Source organism: Canis lupus, chromosome 20, assembly GCF_011100685.1.
Source record: "Canis lupus familiaris isolate Mischka breed German Shepherd chromosome 20, alternate assembly UU_Cfam_GSD_1.0, whole genome shotgun sequence".
Taxonomy (NCBI): domain Eukaryota; kingdom Metazoa; phylum Chordata; class Mammalia; order Carnivora; family Canidae; genus Canis; species Canis lupus.
This window is the reverse complement of record NC_049241.1, coordinates 49561651-49583933: the sequence shown is the minus strand read 5'-3', so window position 1 is coordinate 49583933 and position 22283 is coordinate 49561651. Positions and strand designations below refer to the sequence as shown.

The following is a 22283-nucleotide window of genomic DNA, read 5'->3' as shown; positions in this document are numbered from 1 at the left end:
TTTCCAGTTTTATTTTTGTAAACAGAAATCAATTATTATTTAAACTTCAAACAAGCAAACAAGCAAAAAAAAAAAAAAACAAAAAACAAAAAGCGAGAGCCCAGCCCTCTGTCACCTGACTGAGTGGGAAAGAGGGTGAAGGGGTCAGTGGGGAAGGGGCTGCAGGACGCCCCACGTAGCTTTTAACCCTAATGTGGCCGAGGCAACCACCTTATTTGTGCTAACAAGAAGTGTTTTGTTCCTTATTACTGTGATTAACATTAGTATCGGTGTCGGTAACAAAGCTGAAATCACATATTTAGGATTTAGATCTGATTAAAAAAAATGCTGGGGTGGATGTTCCAATTGGAGCAGGAGAAAAGAGAATGAAAACAGCTTGGGGAGGGGAAAGCCAAATCCGGTTCCTCGCTGGCTCCTGGATGTCATGTTCGCTCTTTTTGGGGGTGGCCAAAACCCGACCGGTGTCGGGACACGAGGCGGCCCCCGCACGCCTCGCCTGTGCGTCCTCGAGAATCGGTGCAGACCGGACACTGCAGCGGGGCGAGCTGACAGGAGTTTGCGGCAGCGATAGAACATGGAGATGTCATGGGCGCGACAGAGCCTGGCGGGGATACCAGCAGCGTGTGTGTGTGGACGGCAACGTTGTCTGTGCGCGCGTGTGTGAGTGAGTGAGGGAGAGAGAGAGAGAGAGAGAGAATAGGTGTGTGCTCAGGCTCTGGGTGCCTCTGTCTGGCTGCTGAGGCTGAGATGGGAGCAAGCGGCTGGCTAGGCTGGTGGTGGCTCCAGACCACACTTTTGTAGAACAATCACAAGAGAAAATTGTTGTGGGAGGGGGGAAGAGGAGGAGGAGGAGGCGATTTTTCTTGTGCCCCCCTTCTAACGCTTCTTTTCTCCTTTTCTCTTTCCCCCTCACCCCGTCTTCCCCTCCTCCCGTCCTCCCTCGCCCCGCATGCTCCCGGCTTGCCGCCTGCAGGATGAGTTCCACCCGTTCATCGAGGCGCTGCTGCCTCACGTCCGCGCCTTCTCCTACACCTGGTTCAACCTGCAGGCGCGGAAGCGCAAGTACTTCAAGAAGCACGAGAAGCGGATGTCGAAGGACGAGGAGCGGGCGGTGAAGGACGAGCTGCTGGGCGAGAAGCCCGAGATCAAGCAGAAGTGGGCATCCCGGCTGCTGGCCAAGCTGCGCAAAGACATCCGGCCTGAGTTCCGAGAGGACTTTGTGCTGACCATCACGGGCAAGAAGCCCCCCTGCTGCGTGCTCTCCAACCCCGACCAGAAGGGCAAGATCCGGCGGATTGACTGCCTGCGCCAGGCCGACAAGGTGTGGCGGCTGGACCTGGTCATGGTGATTTTGTTTAAGGGGATCCCCCTGGAAAGTACTGATGGGGAGCGGCTCTACAAGTCGCCCCAGTGCTCGAACCCCGGCCTCTGCGTCCAGCCACATCACATTGGAGTCACAATCAAAGAACTGGATCTTTATCTGGCTTACTTTGTCCACACTCCAGGTAGGTCACTCTCAACCCCCCTCCCCATTTTATTTTACTTGCTGGCATTTGTTTTATTGTTCCTCTTCTTTCCAAAGGATACACGCAATGGGCCTAACTCGTGCGCGTGTTCTGCCCAGGGCTGCAGCATGTGTGATGTTCCCCTTTCCCTTCTTCCGTTCCCTTCCATCCTGTCCATTCTTCCTCCTTTGCTCTCTTGCCACGGTACCTACTGGATTGTCGTGCATCTCCATCTTTGGAGGACTCATCTTACCCCAAAGACGCTGCAGGGCTTAGGACTAGGACCAGGCTGCCCCAGAATTATCCACCGTGGTGAGAATTGGTGATAAACACCACCACACATGTACAAAAATCACTCGTAGCTCAGATTTAAAATGAGTCAGAAGTATTGGAAGCCGGGTGCTGGCTTCCCTGCGGCTTCCCCACAAGTCCCGGGGAAAAGCGGGATTTGGCACAAGCGGGGTGGGCAGCAGTTCGGCGGAGAGAGGGGTGTGCAAAACCCCCGGTTAGGAGCCAGGATGAATAGAAAAGAGGAAAGAAGGCAGAGGCGGAGAGATTCTGGGGCCCAGATGCCCAGGCGGGAGCTGTTTTGGCTGGGATTTGGCTGTTGGGAGAGGAGGAAAGTCATTTGACTTCATAGAGAGTGAAAAGGAGCAGGAGATTCCTTGCGCTCTCCCATCCACAGTGTGCGGCTCAAGTGGGGAGATCCCGGGGTGGCTGCCCGCAGCTCCCACCCCTCTGCTGGGCAGCAGAGATGCTCTCCCCAGCACAGGCAAGGCAGGGAGGGGCGTTTTTGCGGCAGTGGTCTGAAAGAAACAAACAATCCAAAAACTCTGCAAATTTCCCTTTTCCTTTTGTGTTCCAAAGTAGTTCCACTTCTCTTTGCTTTTCCAGTTTCACCCAGCATTTTGGGTCAGAGTGGTGCAGTTCTCTTCCTCTGTTCCTTTCACCGACTCCCCCTTTCCCTTTTTATAATTTCTTTCCGCTTTTGTTTTCTTACAAATTGAAACAGAGATGGCTGGTTAATTTTTAGCCTCCACTCAGCTACGCCCAATTTACTGCCGCCTTTGAAACCTAAACGGGCGGCACTCTGTGATTAAGCAAGGCAGAAGTGTGTTTACATTATGCCCAACCAACTTGTAATGAGAGGGCTACCAAACCTTTTTCTCTGTGTGTGTGTGTGTGTGTGTGTGTGTTTTTCCTTTCCACCATTCCGGTATTTTTTCCCCCCTTGTTTCCCTTCTTTCTCTCTTTATGCAAATGTAACAATGTGGCTTAACTTCAACTCTAGTGAATGTTCTTTCCCACAAGTGTGTGTGTGTCTTCCTTCCTGTTCATTCATAAAAAAGAAAAGCAACTCACTTTTCTGCTGTGGTCACTCGCTTGCCTGTTTGGAAAGTTGGGAGGAGCAGTATGACTTAACCCAGAGATGAAATTTTGGGGTGCTTTTAGCACTGCGTCAGGAAGGTAACCTCAACTCAGGTTAGCTGAGGGTTTAGATGTTGGACAACTCTAGGGAGGAAAAGGTGGTGTTTGAGGACTTTCTCCTTACTTACATTCTCTCTCATTCTGAGAGGTGGCTTTAGTGGTCCAATGGAGGCAGCAGACAACCCCCCATCCCCACCCCTAGAGCCGTTGCTCCTTCCAGGGATCTTTCTAGGGCTGTACCTGGCCCTGTGTGACTATCATGACCCCTCATGAAGAATGATCAGCTACCAGTCTTCTTCCTCTGTTCATCCTTTTGCTTTCTGGAAATGAGACTAAAGAAAAAATTTAAGAGTTATTCTCTCATTCCCTGTCTACACAGCAAGTCAGACTGGGGAGGGTGTGTGCCTGGTGGTGCTGGAGGTAGCTTGGGGGTAGCTTGGAGGCTTGAGTTTGTGTCTGTCAGATAGATCTTCTGCAAGGATTCTATACCTTCTCATTTCAGAACTAGGGCTTCTAAGATGGAAATCAATACTCACCTTTCTCTGGCTTCCTCCTACCCTGTTCTCTAGCTAGATTCCTATAGCCAGGCTGTTTTCCGGGCCTCTTTTATTTTGGGCCAAATTCTTGACTGGTGCCAGCATGGGGCTGAGGTAGGATGAAGTGTGTGTGATGAAGGAGACCGTTTCTGGCCAACCTTCTGGCTCCTGGACTAACCAAGCAGGTGTCTGGAGAAGGGAGGCATCCCTGCCCGCCCCCCAGCTATAATGAGATCATTTGCCCAGGAATATGAGCAAATTCATGGCCCATCGAATGTGGCCGCAGACATTTCTGTCCCGGCTGAGGTCCAGTTCCTTGACAAAAGCTGAGTGGAGAACTGAGGACATTTTAAAATTTTCTTTTTTTTTAAATTTTCATTTATTTATGATAGTCACACACACACAGAGAGAGGCAGAGACACAGGCAGAGGGAGAAGCAGGCTCCATGCACCGGGAGCCCGACGTGGGATTCGATCCCGGGTCTCCAGGATCACGCCCTGGGCCAAAGGCAGGAGCCAAACCGCTGCGCCACCCAGGGATCCCTAAAATAATTCATCTATACTCTGGCTCCCTGGACTCCAGATAGTTTCAACAAAGGTAGGATTTCTTGCTGGAATTGCTCTAATTCAAACCTGCCTTACTGCAGGAGTGGGGGTGAGTTGTTGCAGCATGGGCTACCAGTGGGCCTGGGATAGGTGGTCTCAAGAATTTGAGAAGCAGGCACAGCTTTCTCCCCAAGCCACCCCAGTTTGCTAGAAAATGTCTTTTCCTAGCTAATTCCCCAAACAGCATGGATCTGACAGTATCTGCCCTCGGACATCCCCAGCAGGGTGCCACTTCCTCCTTCTTCCTACTGTAACCTGGGAGTGGGGGCTAGGGTGGCAAGGGCTCAGACAAGAGTTGCTGTGGATTCCAAAAGAAGTACTTTTCTTCCCTTAAAACTGCGCCAGAGGACCCAGTCTGGGCTGAGCGGTGGTGCTAGGTTCGATGACAAGTGAATTTGACATGTTGGTAAGCATGAGGGCACTACTTTACCTCCAAAGCACCTGGGGCCCTTGTGTGCTCTTGTTTTGCCCTGCATGAAGCTTCAGGAGGAGTCATGGTTGGAGAGAGAATAAAGGATATGTGTGTGATGTCAGGAGCTCCACTCCCAGTGTGTGGGGTACAAAAGACCACCCAAAGTATGTTATGGCCCCCATGAGGGTTAACCTTCCTGCTGGGAAAGGACTCTTATCATGTGTCTGTCCCATTTAGGAGGGGAGGTTGAGGCAGAGCAGGGTCAGAGAGCACTGCCATGGGGAGGAGAGGTGCATCTGGGTGGTGTCCTTTCATCCAAAAAGGTTGCCCAGAGTTTAGTGGTCGGAGACAGACGGGAGTTTGGGTCCAGGAGGCCTCTGTTTGTGTGGGGATGGATGGCTGAGCTGGTCTGGAAGTGCTGCTAGACTATTTCCAAAGCTTCCATGGGGCCCTGAAGGTGAACTGGTATCTTCAAATCTGCCCTAACCTAGGCTTCAACTCCTGGAAATAGAAAAATCTTGGGCACCTGGCTGGCTTTGTTGGTGGAGCATGTGACTCTTGATCTCCGGTTGTGAGTTCGAGCCTCACACTGGGTGGAGAGATTACTTAAAAAAAAAAAATCTGAGTAATAAAATGCTTTACTGAATGGAAATGGCAGCTTCTTCTTGTCAGCTTCGTCTGACAGGCCCGTAGTGGAGGCGCATGAAGTCCAGATATGTGGATGGTGGTTCTTTCCTCTATCTTCACTTTTGCATTGTGGAGAAATTCATGCGTAGAAGGAACAGCCCCCACTACCAGTGCCAATAGTTGCCAACTTGTGGCCAGTCTGGACTCATCCATACCCCCACTGCCCACCCACACTGTTGTTTAGAAGAAAATCCAGGCTTTTCATCTGTAGATCTATCTCTGCACATCTCTAAAGATAAGGAGTTGAGGGACACCTGGGTGGCTCAGCGGTTGAGCGTCTGCCTTCGGCTCAGGGCTTGATATCGGAGTCCTAGGATCAAGTCCTGCGTTGGGCTTTCTGCATGGAGCCTGCTTCTCCCTCTGCCTGCATCTCTGCCTCTCTCTCTCTGTGTGTCTCTCATGAATAAATAAATAAAATCTTAAAAAAAAAAAAGTTGTGAAGAACGTAACCGTGGTATCACTGTCACACCTAAAAATAATCCACAGTTTCTTTAGTATAGTCCAGTCAGTCAGTGTTCACATTTTCCTAATCATCTTCTAATTTTGTTTGTTTGTCTGGGTCAGGATCAGAATCAGAATTGGGTACATACAGGGACGTCTTACTGGCTCAGTCGGTAGAGCATGCAACTCTTGATCTCGGGGTCGTGAGTCCAAGTTCCGTGTTTGGCATAGAGCTTTAAAAAAAAAAAATCAGGTGCATGCATTGCAATGGGTCACTACGGCTTTCAAGACTCATAATCTCTAGGTGGTTCTCCTCCTCCATCTTGGTTTCTTTTCTGGCAGTTTATGGGTTGTTGCTATTGAAAGACCTGGGTCATTTGTCCTGTAGGGTTTCTCCGTCTGGACTCTGCAGGCCGTGCTCCCCTGCATTGTTCAGTGCAGTGCCCTGAAAGGAGACTCTGCCTCCTTCCTCACCTCCCAAGTCCTGGGACGACTGGACCTTACCTGTCACAGAAATGGATTAGCACCTAAGGATTTGTCTAAGTGAAGTTTTTCAAGTCCACAGTCACCCGTCTCAGGTATAAGAGTCCCCTGGTTTATGCTCTGTGCTTCAGAGCTCAGGGCTTTGCCGTGAGCACTGGTTTTCAGGTCTGAGGGAGGATTCCTCATCTGGGTCCTTCCCTGGTGGTAGAGGGCATCGTTAGCCCTGCCAAGATGCAGCCAATGCCAGCAATACCCCTAAGCCTTCGCTGGACACTCAGCCTGTCTGGTGGCTCTGGTGCCAGTACATGGGAGGGGCTGTAGGAACACCAGCTGTGCTCTTGGGGAAGTAACCCCCAGTGTGGCCCCTGGGCCACCTCATCCCTAGCCTTTTTTTTCAAGGCCCAGAAATGCCACCGGTCCGCGTCTTTGAGGCAGCACCATCTGGTACCAGGGCTGGCGGAGACTGCAGGGCCCAGGAACCAGATTCATAAGATTAGCAAGTATCTACGGATCATCTTTTAACCCAATGTAAGGTCCCCTTTAGAACATCCTGGAGGAGACGTTGGTGTCGTGCAAAGGTCAACTTCGGTCGTACAATTCTTCTGTTCGTCCAACCCAGAGAACGGTTAAAGGGATGAAAGCAGCTAACATGTACAGATATGGGCACAGAGCGGGCAAGCGGTGGCTCACAGCTGCCGCACTCACTGCTGTTAGGCCTTCATGAGCCCAAGGCTGCCTCCCTATCACCTTCACCTGCCAGTTTTATTTCTGGTAAGGGATTGTGCAGGTGAGAGCTAAGTTTTCTGTAACATGGCAGCCTCTTAGATGCTGAAGCCTACTCTCATGGTTCCTTTCCACCCTTCTCCCCAGGAAGCTGTCCTTTCTCCAGGCCAAACGTTGCCAGTCCCTCCCGCCTCCCGCACTGGATGCAGCTCCTCGAGCCCTTGCCATTTTGGTCACCACTCCCTGGAGGCCCTCTTAAACTGGAGCATTTGGTATGGAACACAGAAACTCCAGGCGCGATCAGATCCCATGGTAGCTACGGGATTTGCAGGGCCTTCCACCTACGTAATTTGCGGGGCCCCATGCAAAATTAAAGCATGGGCTCCTAGTTCAGAATGATTAGGGACTGCCATGTGACAACAGTGAGAGCATTAAAATCAAGCGTGGGTCGTGTATGACTGTTCAGGTTGTACACCTGAAAAGCTGACCCAAGCCACCTGTGCTCTGTTAATGTGACATGGGATGCCTTGTTTGGTGGAATGGAAGGGTGATGGGAGCTCAGGCTAGCCTCAAGAGGGGATGTGACCCCAAAGACATCAGAAGTGTCCAGACCAGTCCTTTGACTTGTCTCATTTTAGGACTCCCCTGGCCATCTGCTGCTGTCCCCTTTGTCCATAGCTGTCTGCTCAACCGGTCAGTGGTCTGCACTGGCTGTGACACAGAGGGGGTCTTGGTGGAGTACTCACTCTGAACTGGAAGCTATAGCTCAAGGGAAAAAAGAATCACCCTTATCTAAGCTTGAACCAGTAGAGTGAGGGCTGTGAATAAGCTGGAGGGGACCTGGATGCCTGAGCATGGTGATCAGCTGTGCTCCACCACCCACCCACAGGAAAGGGGGCCACCCTGCAGCATGAGGTCTGGGCTTCAGACATGCAGAAGGACTTCCTGAGGATTCAGTTTACTTTTTGGCACTGCCACAGGATGGTCAAATTTCCTTTATTCATGAAATACGCACTTGGTGAACCTACTGTGAGTGAGGCTCTTCTAAGAATGAGAGACTCCTTCATGCAGCTGGCAGGGTTTGGGTGAAGGCCTCATGATGACTTCTAGAAGGCACTGTCCCATAGGCATGAATGTGCAGTGATCCATGCTGGAGGGGAGGGAAGACCCGCTAGGGCTTCACCAGGGGCTATGAAGAGGGAGGCAGGGCCCTTCTCTACCACTTCCTAGTGTTGCAGAGACCTGGGGCACTGGGGAGGGGTGGGCCAGAGGGGTGGAGGGCTGTGCCATGGTCCCCCTCTGCTCTGGTGTCCTGCAGCAGCTGTGCAGAGAGGGCACAGCTGAGCATCCCCTTTTCTGCCCAAGGAAGAGGGTGTCTCCCTTCCCACCCCTTTCTCTCTTTGCCCCATCGGTCCCACCCCCCAACCCTGTCTCAGGAGCTGCCACGCTTCAGTTATTTTATCCTTCAGTGTCCGATTCAGAAGTCCTTTCAAAGGCCCCAGCCGTGTCAGCGCGGTGCTCGCACAAAAGGCCTCTTTGATTTCTTGTTTGTTTTCATTTGCCAGTGGAGGGGGAGGGGGCTGGAGAGAAAGAGCTTCTGGGTTTTAAAATTTTTATTTGGGTTGCTTCATTCTCAGACGGGTCGGTTCCCTGGAACTCCTTCCTGAGTTGGGGGTTTGAAGGTGATGGGCGGTCTTCTGGGGAGAGCACTGATGCGGGAAGTGGGGGCGGCCCCACCAAGCAAAAGGGGGAAGTGTGAGGATTTGGGATATGGTCATCGGTTCACCTTTAGACATTCAGTGCTAGGCCCCAGGGTGGGAAGGGTCAGGTTAGAGCCCGCTGCTTGGGTAGGAAAAGGTCCGATATGCCTGGCACCAAAGGACATTCCCGTGTTAGCCCTGTTGGTCCTGTAAGTCCCTAGTAGAGACGTCGGCACAGCTGTAGGATTTGAGCAGTCTTGAACCTTGACTTCGCCCATTTCCCTTCAGTACCCCAGGTTCTGCCAATGTTCCCTCTTCGTTGGATGAGAAGGGAGTGGGGATCCTTCTAATGTGCACATTCCTCAGAAATTCTAAGTGTCTTCAAATACAGGCTGAGACACCCCACTCTCCATCAGAGTATGAGGTAAAGGGGTAGCCTGGTGTCCTGTTGCCTCCAGGCCTGGGACAAGCCCCTGTCCTCCCAGGCTTGCTCTCTCACCCCACCCCATACCACTTGTCTCTCCATGATGGCTGGTTTGTGAGACACTACAGCGGGGGTGCCCCTCCCAGAGGACACGGCCCATAGCTCCTGGAGGACTTTGAGGACAGGGAGCTGAGGCTGAAAGGAGATAGAGGGCTGCCTTTGCCAGCGGTTTGGGACTGGAGGTATCCAGACTGATGCCGGTCGGAGGGCATACATTAAGCACATGTAGGTGCGTCCAAGCATGCAGTAAGAAGGGGCACAGCCCATCGGGTGTTGTGCCTGTGTGGAGGCCTGACTGCCACTGCTCAGGAAGGGAACGCAGGAGAGCGGGGCTTGGGCAGGTGGTCACAGGCGTCAGCAACGGGGAAGTGTGCCCACTGGGTGAGGGGGCTCCGCAGGGCCTGGCTGGCAGACGGGAGGAGGAGGCTGGGGGGCTGAGAGATAGATAAATATAGCTGATGGCATTTCTGATGATAGGTTTTTCTTGGCACCAAGGGCACCGTGGAAAACAGCACGACAAACGCCGGCCCCACAGGCCGCCGTCGCCATTTTAAGCATGTTTGAGCCGAGGGGTTGCTGGCATCAGAAGAGGGTCCCAGCAGGCGGAGGGGCTGCGGCAGGGAGGTTTGGCTGGACTGGGCCTCACCGCCTGGGTGCCTGTGTTTTTTACTTTGTCCGTATGGATATCTGCTGATTCTCTGGCCCTCTGGGGATTAAAAAATATTTTGGGGTTGCTCTTTGTGGGCTTATCTCCCAAGTGACTTGTCCCCCCCACCAGCCGCCATGGCTTGTCTATTGGTGTGTGTATGAAGGGGTGTTCTGGCTCTTGTCCTCACTTTTGATGTCTTAATGATGACCTGGCATGCTACTGCCCCAGGTCAGGGCCACTGTTTGCTGTTATTTGTGGGGGACACCCAGTAACTTAAGGGGCACCCATTTGTTCCGGCTCCCCACAACACTTCTTGTTTCCTGTCTGATGGAGGAAGCAGCACACCTCTGCTCTCCACCCCCCTGCTTTAATTCCATTTTTTTCCATCAAAGGCCCAGTTGTGGCTAAGGCACCATGCCGAGTCCTGTCGGTGTGTTAACCATCAAAATTCTTACACTGATCCTAGTTTTAAATCTGTGCTCCCGGCTGAATGTGTTTGTGCTCAGGTGACACACAGCAGACTCCGTGCGCAGTAGAGGGATCAGTGAATCAGACCCGGGGGCCTGGGAGTCTTCCTGGAAGATGACCTGTTTGAACCACATCTTGAAAGACAGTGAGGAATTAGCTCGTTTTTGTCAGCTGGCTGAGCCTTTTCAGCTGCCAGAAACCGATTCCCTCCTCACAATGGTTGAATGATATAGGCAGGGCAGGTATTATTATCCCTGGGCCGTACAGAGACGGGAACCCGAGTACAGAGATGTCAAGGCACTCAGGTCAACGCGATGAGTTTCCGGCAGAAGGACCCCAGGATCCTGGTCACTGAATGCTTCCACCTGTGGGCCTTGCTGCTCCTTGAACTTCGTGGGGATTGCTGGCCTTGGCAGAGTCTCAGAGGAGAAAGCTGTGTGGGTCCCCATGGTCTCCGTTGCTCTCTAGGAGCTAAGACATGGGTCTGGAGCCTAGCCTGTGGCTCAGCTCAAGGGCTCCCCCAGCTGCTGAGCACGTGGGGTGGAGACAGTGATCGGGCACCTGGCCTGTCCTTGACACTGGCCTCCCTACCAGCTGGCCCCCTGCCTCTGACCTGAGAGGCAGCGTGATACGGGTTGGGTCTGCTGGATGTCTCCACCCTGTGGTGGCCAGCTTGGCTTCTTGGCACCCCTCCCTGTAGTGTGGGGAAGGGCAGGTAGAGTGGGCAGGAAGTCCAGGCCTGGGGCCAGGCAGCTCCACTGGATCTTGGGATCCCTGATCCTTGCTCTGTCACGCCCTTTTCCTGGGAGTCTGCTTGGAATGGATGTTTGAAATAAAAATGAATGTAATTATCCTAATTAACCAGATGATTGCTGGAAGTTTTGCAATAATCTTATCTACATTATCTTTTATGCTCCTTCACATAAACTCTCACCCTTACCTCTTTCTTAAAATTTGAAAACTTTGGGTCTGTGTACATTAAAAACTCTCCCAATATGTGGATGGGTGGAGTTGTAGGGATAGGCTAGCCCATGCTAGAGATTTTCCTGTTTCTGTGACTAGACTAGTAAGACAGGGACATAACCTCTTAACCACTGATAACAACTCCTGTAGAGCAGAACTTTCTTACCACGGCACTGTTGGCTTTCAGGCCAGACGATTCTGTTTTGTGGAGACTGTCCTATGCATTGTGGGGTGGTTAACATCTCTGGCCTCAACCTGCTAGATGTCAGTTGCAACACCACACACCAGGTGTGACAGCCAAAATATCTCCAGACATTTCCATGGGGGAGAGAATTGCCCCAGCTGAGAGTCTCTGACCTGAAAGAAATAGGGGGATTCCAACAGAACATTGCCCACATTTCCCTCTTGCCTCTCCTCTCAGTCACATGGCCACAGAACCTCTGAGCCCTGGCTGCTCCCCTGCATATCTTATGCCATTTTTCCTCTCTGGACAGCAGGACCCTGGGCTGAAGCCATCTGGGGTGTCCTTTGCTTCACGGGAATCATAAGCCCATCTAAGAGTCTTCTACTGAATGTCCCTCCTGATATCTTGCATCATGGTCTCTATGTGCTGGGGCTGCTGATCTGGGGACTAGAATAGGGGATCTGCTATTCAGCTGACCCAGGCCTATGTGGCAAGCCAGTGAGTCTATCAGGCCCATCCCAGACCCTGAAGAGCAGCAGACATTTGTTTCTGCAGCATGGGATGCAGAGACCAGAAGTGTCACCTGAGGCTCAGCACTACTCTTTTTAAATGCTGTATTTGATTTTTTTTATTACAGTAGTGAAACACACTATTTAAACACACTATAAAACACAATTTCTAAAAAATTCAAACAATAGAGAATTGGAAGAGACAGATAAGCTTCCCAAACAACCCTCGTGCAGCAGACAGAAACTCACTTCCCTGATCTGTGTAGGTTCTTCTAATTTTTTTCGATTCTTAGATCAAATAACTTTTAAATATGGAGATATCTATTTTAAGAGCAGATGGTGTGCTTGGGCTAATTGAACCAGGTCCAGGGAGTGCCACTGTGGTCTTGACTTTTCCCATTTCACCCGTGTCCCTATCACACCACATGTAGAGCTGATGTCTCTGTCCTCTCCCCCCCACCCTACTTCCTGGAGCAGGGTGACCAGCAGAATGTGCATTAGTGTCTGAGCAGCCAGCATCCTGCTGAGGGGCATTTCTATTGGCCATGTCACCTGGATGGTGGAAGTCAGGACCTGAGCCCCAGCCCATGCTGAGACATCACCCCTTCCCACCAAAGGCTCAGCCACCATGGCATTGGAGGTGTGACAGGGGCCCTGAGGGAAGGAGGGGCCGCTGAGAAGTGGCCTGCTTGGCTGTGCCCTGCTTGGCCTAGCCTCTCCTTTCTGGAGCCAGCTTCACAGCTCTTTCCTGGAGGCCAGAGTGATCCTCTGCGTGGGGTAGACTCTTCATCAACTAGCCTAGAGCCTTTTCTAGACCTTACAGGCTCCTTCTAGGGTCCACGGCTGCTGCTGCTTTTTTCCCTTTCTTAAAATGGGGGGTGGGGTGCCTGGGTGGTTCAGTAGGGTAAGCAGCTGCCTTCCTCTCAGGTCATGATCCAGGAGTCCGGGGATCTAGCCCACTACTATAGGGCTCTCTGCTCTGCTCAGTTGGGAGTCTGCTTCTTTCTCTCTCCCTCTGCTCCCCCCACCCCTGCACGTGGTCTCTCACTCTCTCTCAAATATATAAATAAAATCTTTTTTTAAAAAATGGGGGGTGAGGTGTCCCTCAGCCTTCTGGGATTTATTCCCTCATAATTCTTTGTGTCAGACTTAAAGATATGGCAGAGAGAAGAGTGTTCTCTCTAGGCCAGGGGCAGGGACAAGACTGGGAAAAGGAATCTAGAGAGAGCTTTGCGGTTGGGTCAGCTGGTGAAGGGGAAGCTGCAGATGACAACCGGGAGTAGGGTGACACCTGGTGACTCTTCTGGACTGGGCGGAGTGTGCAGAGAGATCAGGAGATCCCTGGAGGCGGCCTGCAGGAGGCTGACTGAGTGTAGCCTTTGAGGACTGTGTCCTTATTATGCCTGCAGATTATATCCCCATTAGCGCATAATTATTATATAATGGGTGTTATTGCATAATGGCAGTTATATAACACGTGGCCCAGAATACGGGATGTGTGTATGTGTGTGTGTGTGTGTGTAATAAGTGTATATTCTCTGGCTATAAATAGCTGCCAGCCCTGCACTGAATCTGTGGTCACACCAGAGCCACCTTATAAATACCCAGCACTGGGCTATAAATTTCCGAGTGGTGACGTAGGCAGACATGGTACCTAGTTAGGAGGTGGTGGGAGGGACCTGCAGCCCCACCCGGCCACATGACATCATTGTTTCCATAGTAATAAGAATGCTCCCTGGGGGACCAAGCAAAGAGAGGCCTTTAAAGGGAGGAGGCAAATGGATAGAAAGCTGGGCGGGGGTACTGTGCCTGGGGCTGAGCAGGGTGGGGTCCCCTGGGCAGAGGGCTGCAGGGGTGAGACAGGCCCTTTACCCTTAGGTGTTCAACCAGTGGCAAGGCAGGAAGCTCCATTTTCTTTCATCTCTTCTTTAGAGGGTCTCAGAGCCCCTCCTTGTGTGTAGCAGGTTGTACGAGACTCAGCTGCCCATTAGGGAGAATGAGGGAGCCACACGGCCTCTCTCCATTTTTCCCTCCCCCAGGTGGACCCTCTTCATAGCTCTGGTGCCACTTGAAGGGGAGCTGAACATGGGCAAACCAGAACTCTGCACCCCAGTCATGTCCTCCCCAGGGCGGGACTGTTTCCCCTACCAGAGGTTTTAGGCCAATTTGGCCTTAGTAATATAAGAAATATGTGAGCAATTTGGAGCTCGTCTCAGAAAGCCTTGTGGAAGTCATGGCACTGGGAGATGGCGCCTGGGAAGACACAGGAGACAGGATAATATTTTGGCCCCAGAAGAAGCTATGGGGTGGGATGTCATCCATTTCAGTGTATGAGACATAGTTTTATATTGGATGGTGAAGAGCTACTCTTCGCTTTTCTGAGGGTAGAGGAAGAAATCAGGTTGTTGGCAGGAGGTGGAATTGAGGTTAGTTGGGAAGAAGGAAGGGTGGGTGACCAACTTGTCACAATATGACCAGTAGTTTTCTAGTTTCAGCACTGGAAGTCCTTTGTCCCAGGAAATACCTCTGTCCCTCAAACATCAGGATGGTTGGTCACCCTAGAACAGTGGTTTTCCACGTGGGGGGACTTTGCCCTCCAGGGAACACTTGGCAATGTCCATAGACACTTTCGGTTGTCACAACCAGGGGAAGATGCTGTTGTCCTCTAGTGAGTCAAGGCCAGTGCACAGGATAGTCCCTCAACAAGGAATCATCTGGCTCCAAACATCACTAGGTGGTGAGGCTGAGAGGCTCTGCCAGGGGGCAGGGGTAAGCAGAGCTTCTGTGTCTCTCCTCAAGATGGCCCTTGCTTCTGCTAGCAAAGAGGCCACCACCGGCTGCCCCGCTCCCCCATCCCTTTCTGCATTTCTTGCAGCTCTATTTCCTGTGCTTTTCTTGGTAATGTGTAGGGTTCTGGGGCTGGGAGACCTTTTCTAGGGAATCATGGGGCTTCTCAGAGGCCACCTCCCCATCAAAGCTCAGAGGCTTTTGCAGCTAAGACAGTGCTGAGTGTAACCCCTGCTAGGAAGCATGGTGCTGGTGTGAATCTTTTGCCTGTTATTTATTTATTTATTTATTTATTTATTTATTTATTTATTTATTTATTTATTTATTTATGATAGAGAGAGAGAGAGAGAGAGGCAGAGACATAGGCAGAGGGAGAAGCAGGCTCCATGCACCGGGAGCCTGACGTGGGATTCGATCCCGGGTCTCCAGGATCGCGCCCTGGGCCAAAGGCAGGCGCCAAACCGCTGCACCACCCAGGGATCCCTGTTATTTTTTTTTTAAGATTTTATTTATTTATTAATGAGAGACAGAGAGAGAGAGAGGGAGAGAGGGAGAGAGAGAGAGAGGAAGAGGCACAGGCAGAGGGAGAAGCAGGTTTCATGCAGGGAGCCCGACGGACTCGATCCCGGGTCTCCAGGATCAGGCCCTGGGCTGAAGGTGGCACTAAACTGCTGAGCCACTTAGGCTGCCCCTCTTTTGCCTGTTATTAAATAATAATAATAATAATAATAATAATAATAATAATGGAGAAATCATTAAACAGCAATCCCTTATTGCCTACCAAAGAGTTTCCAAGAAGCAAAACCTGCCTACTTCCCTCACCTTTCAGGCAAACACTTCCCAGGTAGACCTGAGCTGCCACTAGCTGCTGGCCCAAGGGGGTCCCCAGGTGTACCATTTCCAGGGCGAGAACTTGTTTCCCCAAAAGCCCACTCCCAGACCCAGCAACTAGGGCAGGACTCTGCTACTCAAAGAGACTTTACAAATGGAACAGATGAAGGAGCTCCATCTTATTCTGGCATGTGGAGTTCACAAAAATCTGGTTTACCTGATGTCATTTGTAGCAGATTACATTTTGCATGTGTACATGAAATGTAATCATGAGAGTCTAGCACTTTCTTTCTCACCTGTGTTTAGTGCCTGTTTAGTTTACTACCTGCCTATAGTTTACTTGGTGCCCTCTGGCCCTGACCACATGCGTAGTGTGGCCAATTGGGTCATTGTTTCTTCCTGGAGGGGGCCCACAGACGGCCAATATGGTGGTTCGTTGGCCTGGTCTGCACTGGGTAGTTGGCCAGAATAGGAGGATCAGCTGGGCTGCAGGCTGCCCCTTCTGTGTGTTGAGCTCAACTTTTGAGTTTGGACTTGGGATAGAGATAGCTAATGAGCACGGACTGGGGAGGCTGGGCCCACAAGTCTGCAAGCAAGGCCCTGCCTGCTGCGCCAAGGGGAACTCTGTGGGGAGCAGTGCTGGCTTCAGACACAAAGGCCACTGCTCCATAGAGTAGTAATCCTCAGGGTATTGCCAGCCCGAGAATATGGCCAAACGAGAGGCCCCTGCCCCGAGGATGGGCCAGATTTCTCTCACTTATTTATGGTATTGTGGTTTATAAAGTGGGCCCGGCACACAGATCTCTGGGCACAGTTTCAAATACAAGCATTTCTTTTAAATTAAACACCATGCGCGCGCACACACACACACGGTCTGTTTAAGCCATGCTGCTGCCCAGGAGGGTTTGGCCACGTGGGTCAGTAACTGAGGATGATGGTCCTGAACCACCATTTAATATTAGATTTTGTAACTCAGAGATTCATTAATATAATTACTCAGATGCCAGCCTGGCTTGGCAAGGTCTCTTGAATTGTGTTCCTCTCCAACAAAGCACTCTGGCTGCAGGGATGCCCCTGGTGTGCCAGAGCCCCACTTGCTGGTTTGTGGACTGTGGGCAGAGGCATGTGTTGGCCTCTTTGGCACACCCTCTCTGGGAGAGGCTAGATGATCCCACGGTGGCAAGTCCTGCCTTTATGTGTCTCATTAGGAGATAGGCACCTCTGGAGAGTCTGCGGCAGAAGTGAACAGTCAGCGGGGCGAGGCCCCACTTGAATGCAAGTTCAACCCAGGCTTGGCTGGTGGCTAGGTAATTTTGTTTCCCTGTGACACTTTGCACTTAATTTTGTAGGTTTTTCTGCTTCTGGAATTGTGGACCTAGGACTGTGTTTTATCTGCCTTTACATATGTCTCTTGCCCAGTGTATAGCTTTGTACAACCCCAAACTCATTTTGAGTATTGAATTATCTTCAGATGGAAGTGGCCTGTGGCCCATCCTTAAGATGATACAAAGGCACGGAATGGCATAAAAAAATCAGAAAAGGGGGTGATGAAGGAAGGGAGTGAAGGCAGGAGAGAGTGGCTGGTGTGCTGAGACATCATGAGGGGAGAATTCTGACAGATGAAGAATAGTAGAAGCTTCCGGAGGGCTGGAAAGAATGTGGCAGGCAAGTGAGAATCTGGGGGTTAATATGTTGAAAGGGAATTGGTTACTCATAATATTTTTTTTCTGCTTTCTGGCAGTTGAGGTGTCAGGAAGATAGGGAAAGAGCAGCCCTCTTTCTGGTCCCCTCCCTCCCTTGGCCCTTTGTTCAGCCTGTCCCCACTCTCAGGCCTTCCCTCTTGTCTCGGCTGGCCCTGCAAGATGGAAGGGGTGCCCCCCTTCTGGCCTTACAGCAAGCACATGGTCCCCGGAGCTCATGTCCTCTACAAAGGCAGCCTGTGGGGCTGCTGAGCTCACCCGTGACAGTATCTCTTCCCGTGTCTGATCCTCTCCACCCTGCTAACCTAGAAGATGCCCAGCAGCATGGGCTGGGAGGATGTTAGGGTTTTTCTGTCCACATCCTCAGCTGTACCCCGTTCATGCTACCCAGAGCCCTGAGCATCAAGCATTGTGCATGGAGCACTGGGCATCAGGATTGCTTGCCTTTGCCTCAGAGGCTCTCCATTGCCCTCCTCTTCTTTCCTCAGAAGCCCTGGCCTCCAGGCCCCTTGTGTGGATGCTGACTCATGGCTGGCTTGTCCAGCCCTCTCTTTCCTAGAGACCCCTCTGGCCCTGGTCTCCCCGGTCTAAGATGGCCCCCGTCTCCCAGCTGGTACATTTGCACCCAGCTCTGGAGGCTGGATTTGGTTCTTAACAATAAATTATTAAATTAGGGCAGCCCCGGTGGCGCAGTGGTTTAGTGCCGCCTGCAGCCTGGGGTGTGATCCTGGAGACCCGGGATCGAGTCCCACGTCGGGCTTCCTGCATGGAGCCTGCTTCTCCCTCTGCCTGTGTCTCTGCCTCTCTCTTTGCTCTCTCTGAATGAATAAATAAATAAATCTTTAAAAAAAAAAAAAAAAAGGAATGTGAACAGTGTGTTTCTCACACACTGGCACACACACGGTCCCTTTGCTGAGCTGATCCCAAAGTCTGTTCTGCCCGCTGCCTCCCCTCTGCTTACCTCAAACCTTACAGTTGGTCCCATTTCTTTTGGAGGCGATTCCCACCTCTCCCCTCTTCACTTCAAGGTCCTCCAGCCAGCCACTTCCTCCCTGGCCCTAAACCTCTTTCTTCCAGCCCCACATGCCTGCCTGTTAATTTCTTGGAGACCACTTTCCTTTCTGAAGTCACCCCGTGTCCGTAAAAGAGTGACCCCAGTGACCAGTCTCAGAAGTGTGGCTTGTGGGAGGGTGGTGTGCTGCAGCGTGACAGGGGTTTGGGGGCATCACCCTCCTTCTTGCCCTGTGTCGTTTGGCCTAGAGTCTACTTGAGTGTGAAAGTTCCATGTGAACACTGACAGACCCCAGGACTGTGGTTTCCCATTGCCTCATAATGTTCTCCTACAATGTGGGGTGATGGGTATGGACGCCCATCTGTCCACTGTTTTAAAAAAGGTATTTTTCTGATTATAAGACTAGTGTACATTCATCATAAAAACACCAAATAATAAAAAAACAAGCAAAAAAACACAAAAAATAAATAAAATAAAATAAAATAAACAAAACAAAACAAAAAAAAAACACCAAATAAGCACAAAGCCTGGGGGGTGGGGGGCAGTCAATAAAAATCATCACCGTTCTATGACTTAAAAACCACCTTTTGTTGCATTTTTGTACCTATTCATGCACACATTCAATTTTTGAAAATTGGTTTATGATGCAAACACTTAAAATTTTAACAGCACCGTATATTCTACCAAGTCACAATTTTTTGAAAACAAATTTTTGGTGATTTAGCATCTTTTCTTAGCTGCATTTCCCCTAATTGTCAACATTTCTAATGATTGCTATCTCTTTTTCATTTTGGAAATGAGAAATTACCTTCTGTGGGGCTCCTGGGTGGCCCTGTCAGGTAAATGACTCCTGATTTGGGCTCAGTCGTGATCTCAAGGTCAAGACTCGAGCCCCCCCCCCCCCCCCCCCCCCCCCCGGGCTGTGTGCTGGGCCTCTCTCCCCCTCTGCCCTCGCTCTCTAAATAAATAAACAGGCGAATAAAATTGCCTTCTATTATCAATGTAATAGGTGCTTATTTAAAAAAAAAATACAGGGGTGGCTGGCAGGCCCAGTCGGAAGAGCGTGAGACTCTTGATCCTGGGGGCATGAGCTCAAGCCCCACGTGGGATGTAGAGATTACTTAAATAAATAAAACTTAAAAAAAATACAAACATGCCTTTTAAATGGCTGCGTGAGACTTCAGTCAGCATGCCAGAGTTGATGTAATCCCTCATCTGTGAAGAAGCCTTTACATCGTGCACTCTGCTAGGAGAGACATCCTAACGCACCCAGCTCTGTAGCTATGTGTATGGACTTCAGACAAGACTTCGTAGCAGTTGAATCACCAGGCAAAGGGTACAGACTCTTCTAAAGATGCTTCACATGGATTGTTAAATTAATTACTATCTGGAAATCTGGCTCCTGCAGATAATGCATTAGGGTTTCTTTGTCCATATCCTCAGCTATACCCCGTTCATGCTACCCAGAGCCCCAGACAGACACTACGATCATTTATACATCACGCACACATCATGTACATATTACATTACATCAGGATGCCCTTTAAAAAAATTTTTAAGTACAGTCTGTCCTGCAGCACGGGGCTGGAACTCACAACCCCAAGATCAAAAGTCGCATGCCCTACCAACTGGGCCAGCATGGCACTCTCAGGACGCGCTTTTAATGAGCCCACCCTTCCATCCCTGTCATAGATGTATGTCTGTTGCATCAGCTCACTTGTCCCAAAAGGACACATGCTATCATCTTCTGTAAGAGCTAATCTTGGACATCTCTGTGTTAGCACTGCTGGCAGGCGGGTGTGTGTGTGGGGGGTCCCCGCAGGGCCTTGGCATGGCAGTGTCAATTCCCTTGGGCCAGGAACTGGCAAGGGAGCGCCAGGGCTGCTTGGCAGTGAGCAGGTGCTGGACATAGCATCTGAATGGCAGCAGCCCCCCAGCACCACTGCTGAGGTGCAAGCCATGGCGGCCACCAGCAAGTGCCTTGAGAGCTCCTGAGGAAGCAGCTACTGCTGACTGCTGAGGTCAGGCCCGCCGTCTGCTGCCAGGACCCTGGGCCTGCCTGGGGAGATGCATTCCTCCTGTGACTGGAGGGGAGGCTAAGAGAGGGTGGGTCCCTCACTCTGGGCTGTGGACTCTATCTTCACTTGCACACATACACCATCCTGTGCCCCACAGATGGCATCCCCCAGGGCCACACAGGCTGGGACACATAGCCCCTTGTGCCATGCCCCAGAGCTGGGACTGTCTCCTCCCACAAGTCTCTAGAGGCATGCATGTGTGAGCGTGCTCTCCTCAGGCTCTGTCCCCAGTGATTCCTGCCACGTGCCGCTGCATCTGCATGTGCACACACGTATGTTCATTCACCTTGAACCTAGGCCTTGTGTCACTTTCTACATCTCTTTGGCTCATTGAGGCTACAGTATCTCAGACCTCTGGCAACTCTCGTCCCCCACCTCTTCTGCTCAGTGGTCCATCTTGCCCAGAACCTGACTGTCCTCTGCCATTGTGAGGTAGAAGACACCTCCTGACCCCTGAGGCCCAGCAGGGGCCTGTGACGTGCAGCAGTGGAGAGAGTTGTGGACAAGGAGAGGCTGTCCACAGAAGTCTTTCTTCCCTCTTCTTCTTGCAGCAGCAGCTGTGGTGTGGTAGTGCCAGGCATCCCATGCCTCCAGGGCCCATGGCCGTGCCATCGTGGGTGGGATGTGTGTTTATGAAACTTAGTCCGTTCTCTTCCTCTGCAAGTGTTCAGCATGTGTTACCCTGTGAGTGTCTGTGCGTGCGTGTCTGAGTGTCAGGAGGTGGGTGTCTGTGTATGAGCGTGGGTTGGAGTGTGTGTGTAAATGTCAGTGCAAATCACACCCTGGGGACATAAGGGGAAACTTTGAGGGTCATGAGGTTTGAACTGTTGTTGCTCCCATGAGGATACAGAAGCCCAAGGAGAGTGCAGTTACCTGCTCCCCACCATCATCCAGTGAGTACCCAGGTCACCCAGGGGCACCACCAGCAAACTCCAGGCCCCGAGCCCCTTAGACCCCTGAACAAGTGTCTGCATAGGTGGTGTGTGCATTTGCCACATAGTGTCAGACCCTTCCTTGCCTGCTCAGCAGCTGAGCAGCTCCTTTCTAGGGCTCTTTGTGAACCTGCCTCGCTATTAATCTACCTGTTAGTAAAAGAGATTACAATTGCTGTAATTACAGGGCGCTATGGCTCCACCGTCAGGAGCAGGGCTGAGTGAGAGGCAAGGGGTGGGGGGGAGTCCAGCCCCACAGGAAGCTGCTATTAAAAGCCCCATGTTTTGATATGGCACAGGGACAACAGCCCTTCCCGGGGGCTGAGCAGGCTGGGCGGGGGCGCAGGCAGACTAGGTTCCCACTGCAGGTTCTGGCATGACACAGGAGGTCAGCAGGGCTGAGGATGGGGAGGGCTGGGAAGGGCCCCCAGGAACCCTGACCTCAGGGGCCCCATGCAGAAGGCACAGGCTTTTGTAGGCATAGAATGGAGGAGACATGGCGGCACTTGTCAGGATGGGGCAGTGGTTCTTCTTCTGAAGGGGCTCCACAGCCACCAGCCCCCCACTGATTAGTATGGACACACAGAAGCACCTGGTCTGTGCTAGCCCAGAGCTGTGTATGACATGCTCCTAGAAGAGGATACAGGTGATTATATAGCACAGAGGTTCTCAGTAGGGTGTGTGTGTGTGTGTGTGTGTGTGTGTGTGTGTGTGTGTTTCTATCCCCAGGGGACTTCTGGCAATATCTGGAGACATTTTTGGTCGTCACTACTAGGGGGAGTGTCACTACTGGCATCTAGTGGGCTGAGGCCAGGGATGCTGCTAGCTGTCCTACAATGAATGGTACAGCATCCTACAACAGAGAATGATCCTGCCCCAATGTCAGAAGTGTCAGGGTGGGAAACCCTGAACATAGCAGAGGAAAAGGGATGGCAATGGGCAAGTCAGACCGGAAAAAGTCAGACAGGACTCCCTGGTGCTACGATTGGAGACCTCAGCAAGTCTGTCCCTGGGTGGGGGTGGGAGAGAGCCAACATCCCAGGCCAACAATTGCAGTGTTGTTGACCCCTGGGAGATGTTGGGGGACCACAGGCTGTGAATATTCCTGTCCATTCCCCTCCCTTTTCTGGCAAAAAGAGCTGGACCTGGATTGGGGCATTTGCCCT

General features: G+C 51.4%; 1 protein-coding gene across 13 annotated transcripts in view; it reads left to right on the top strand.

Moving 5' to 3' along the window:
• NFIX (nuclear factor I X) overlaps positions 1–22283 on the top strand; it is a 104556-nt gene that overhangs the window by 35070 nt on the left and 47203 nt on the right. For 5 of the 13 annotated variants that reach the window (XM_038567111.1, XM_038567107.1, XM_038567101.1 and 2 more), the window contains exon 2: positions 974–1505. In XM_038567111.1, the coding sequence (XP_038423039.1) occupies positions 1088–1505 (418 nt within the window). In that variant the 5' untranslated portion in view covers positions 974–1087. Of the gene's footprint in view, positions 1–472; positions 661–934; positions 1506–6967; positions 7093–22283 lie in introns of those variants that run through there. The other 8 variants (XR_005375073.1, XM_038567099.1, XM_038567100.1 and 5 more) reach the window with 8 other exon arrangements.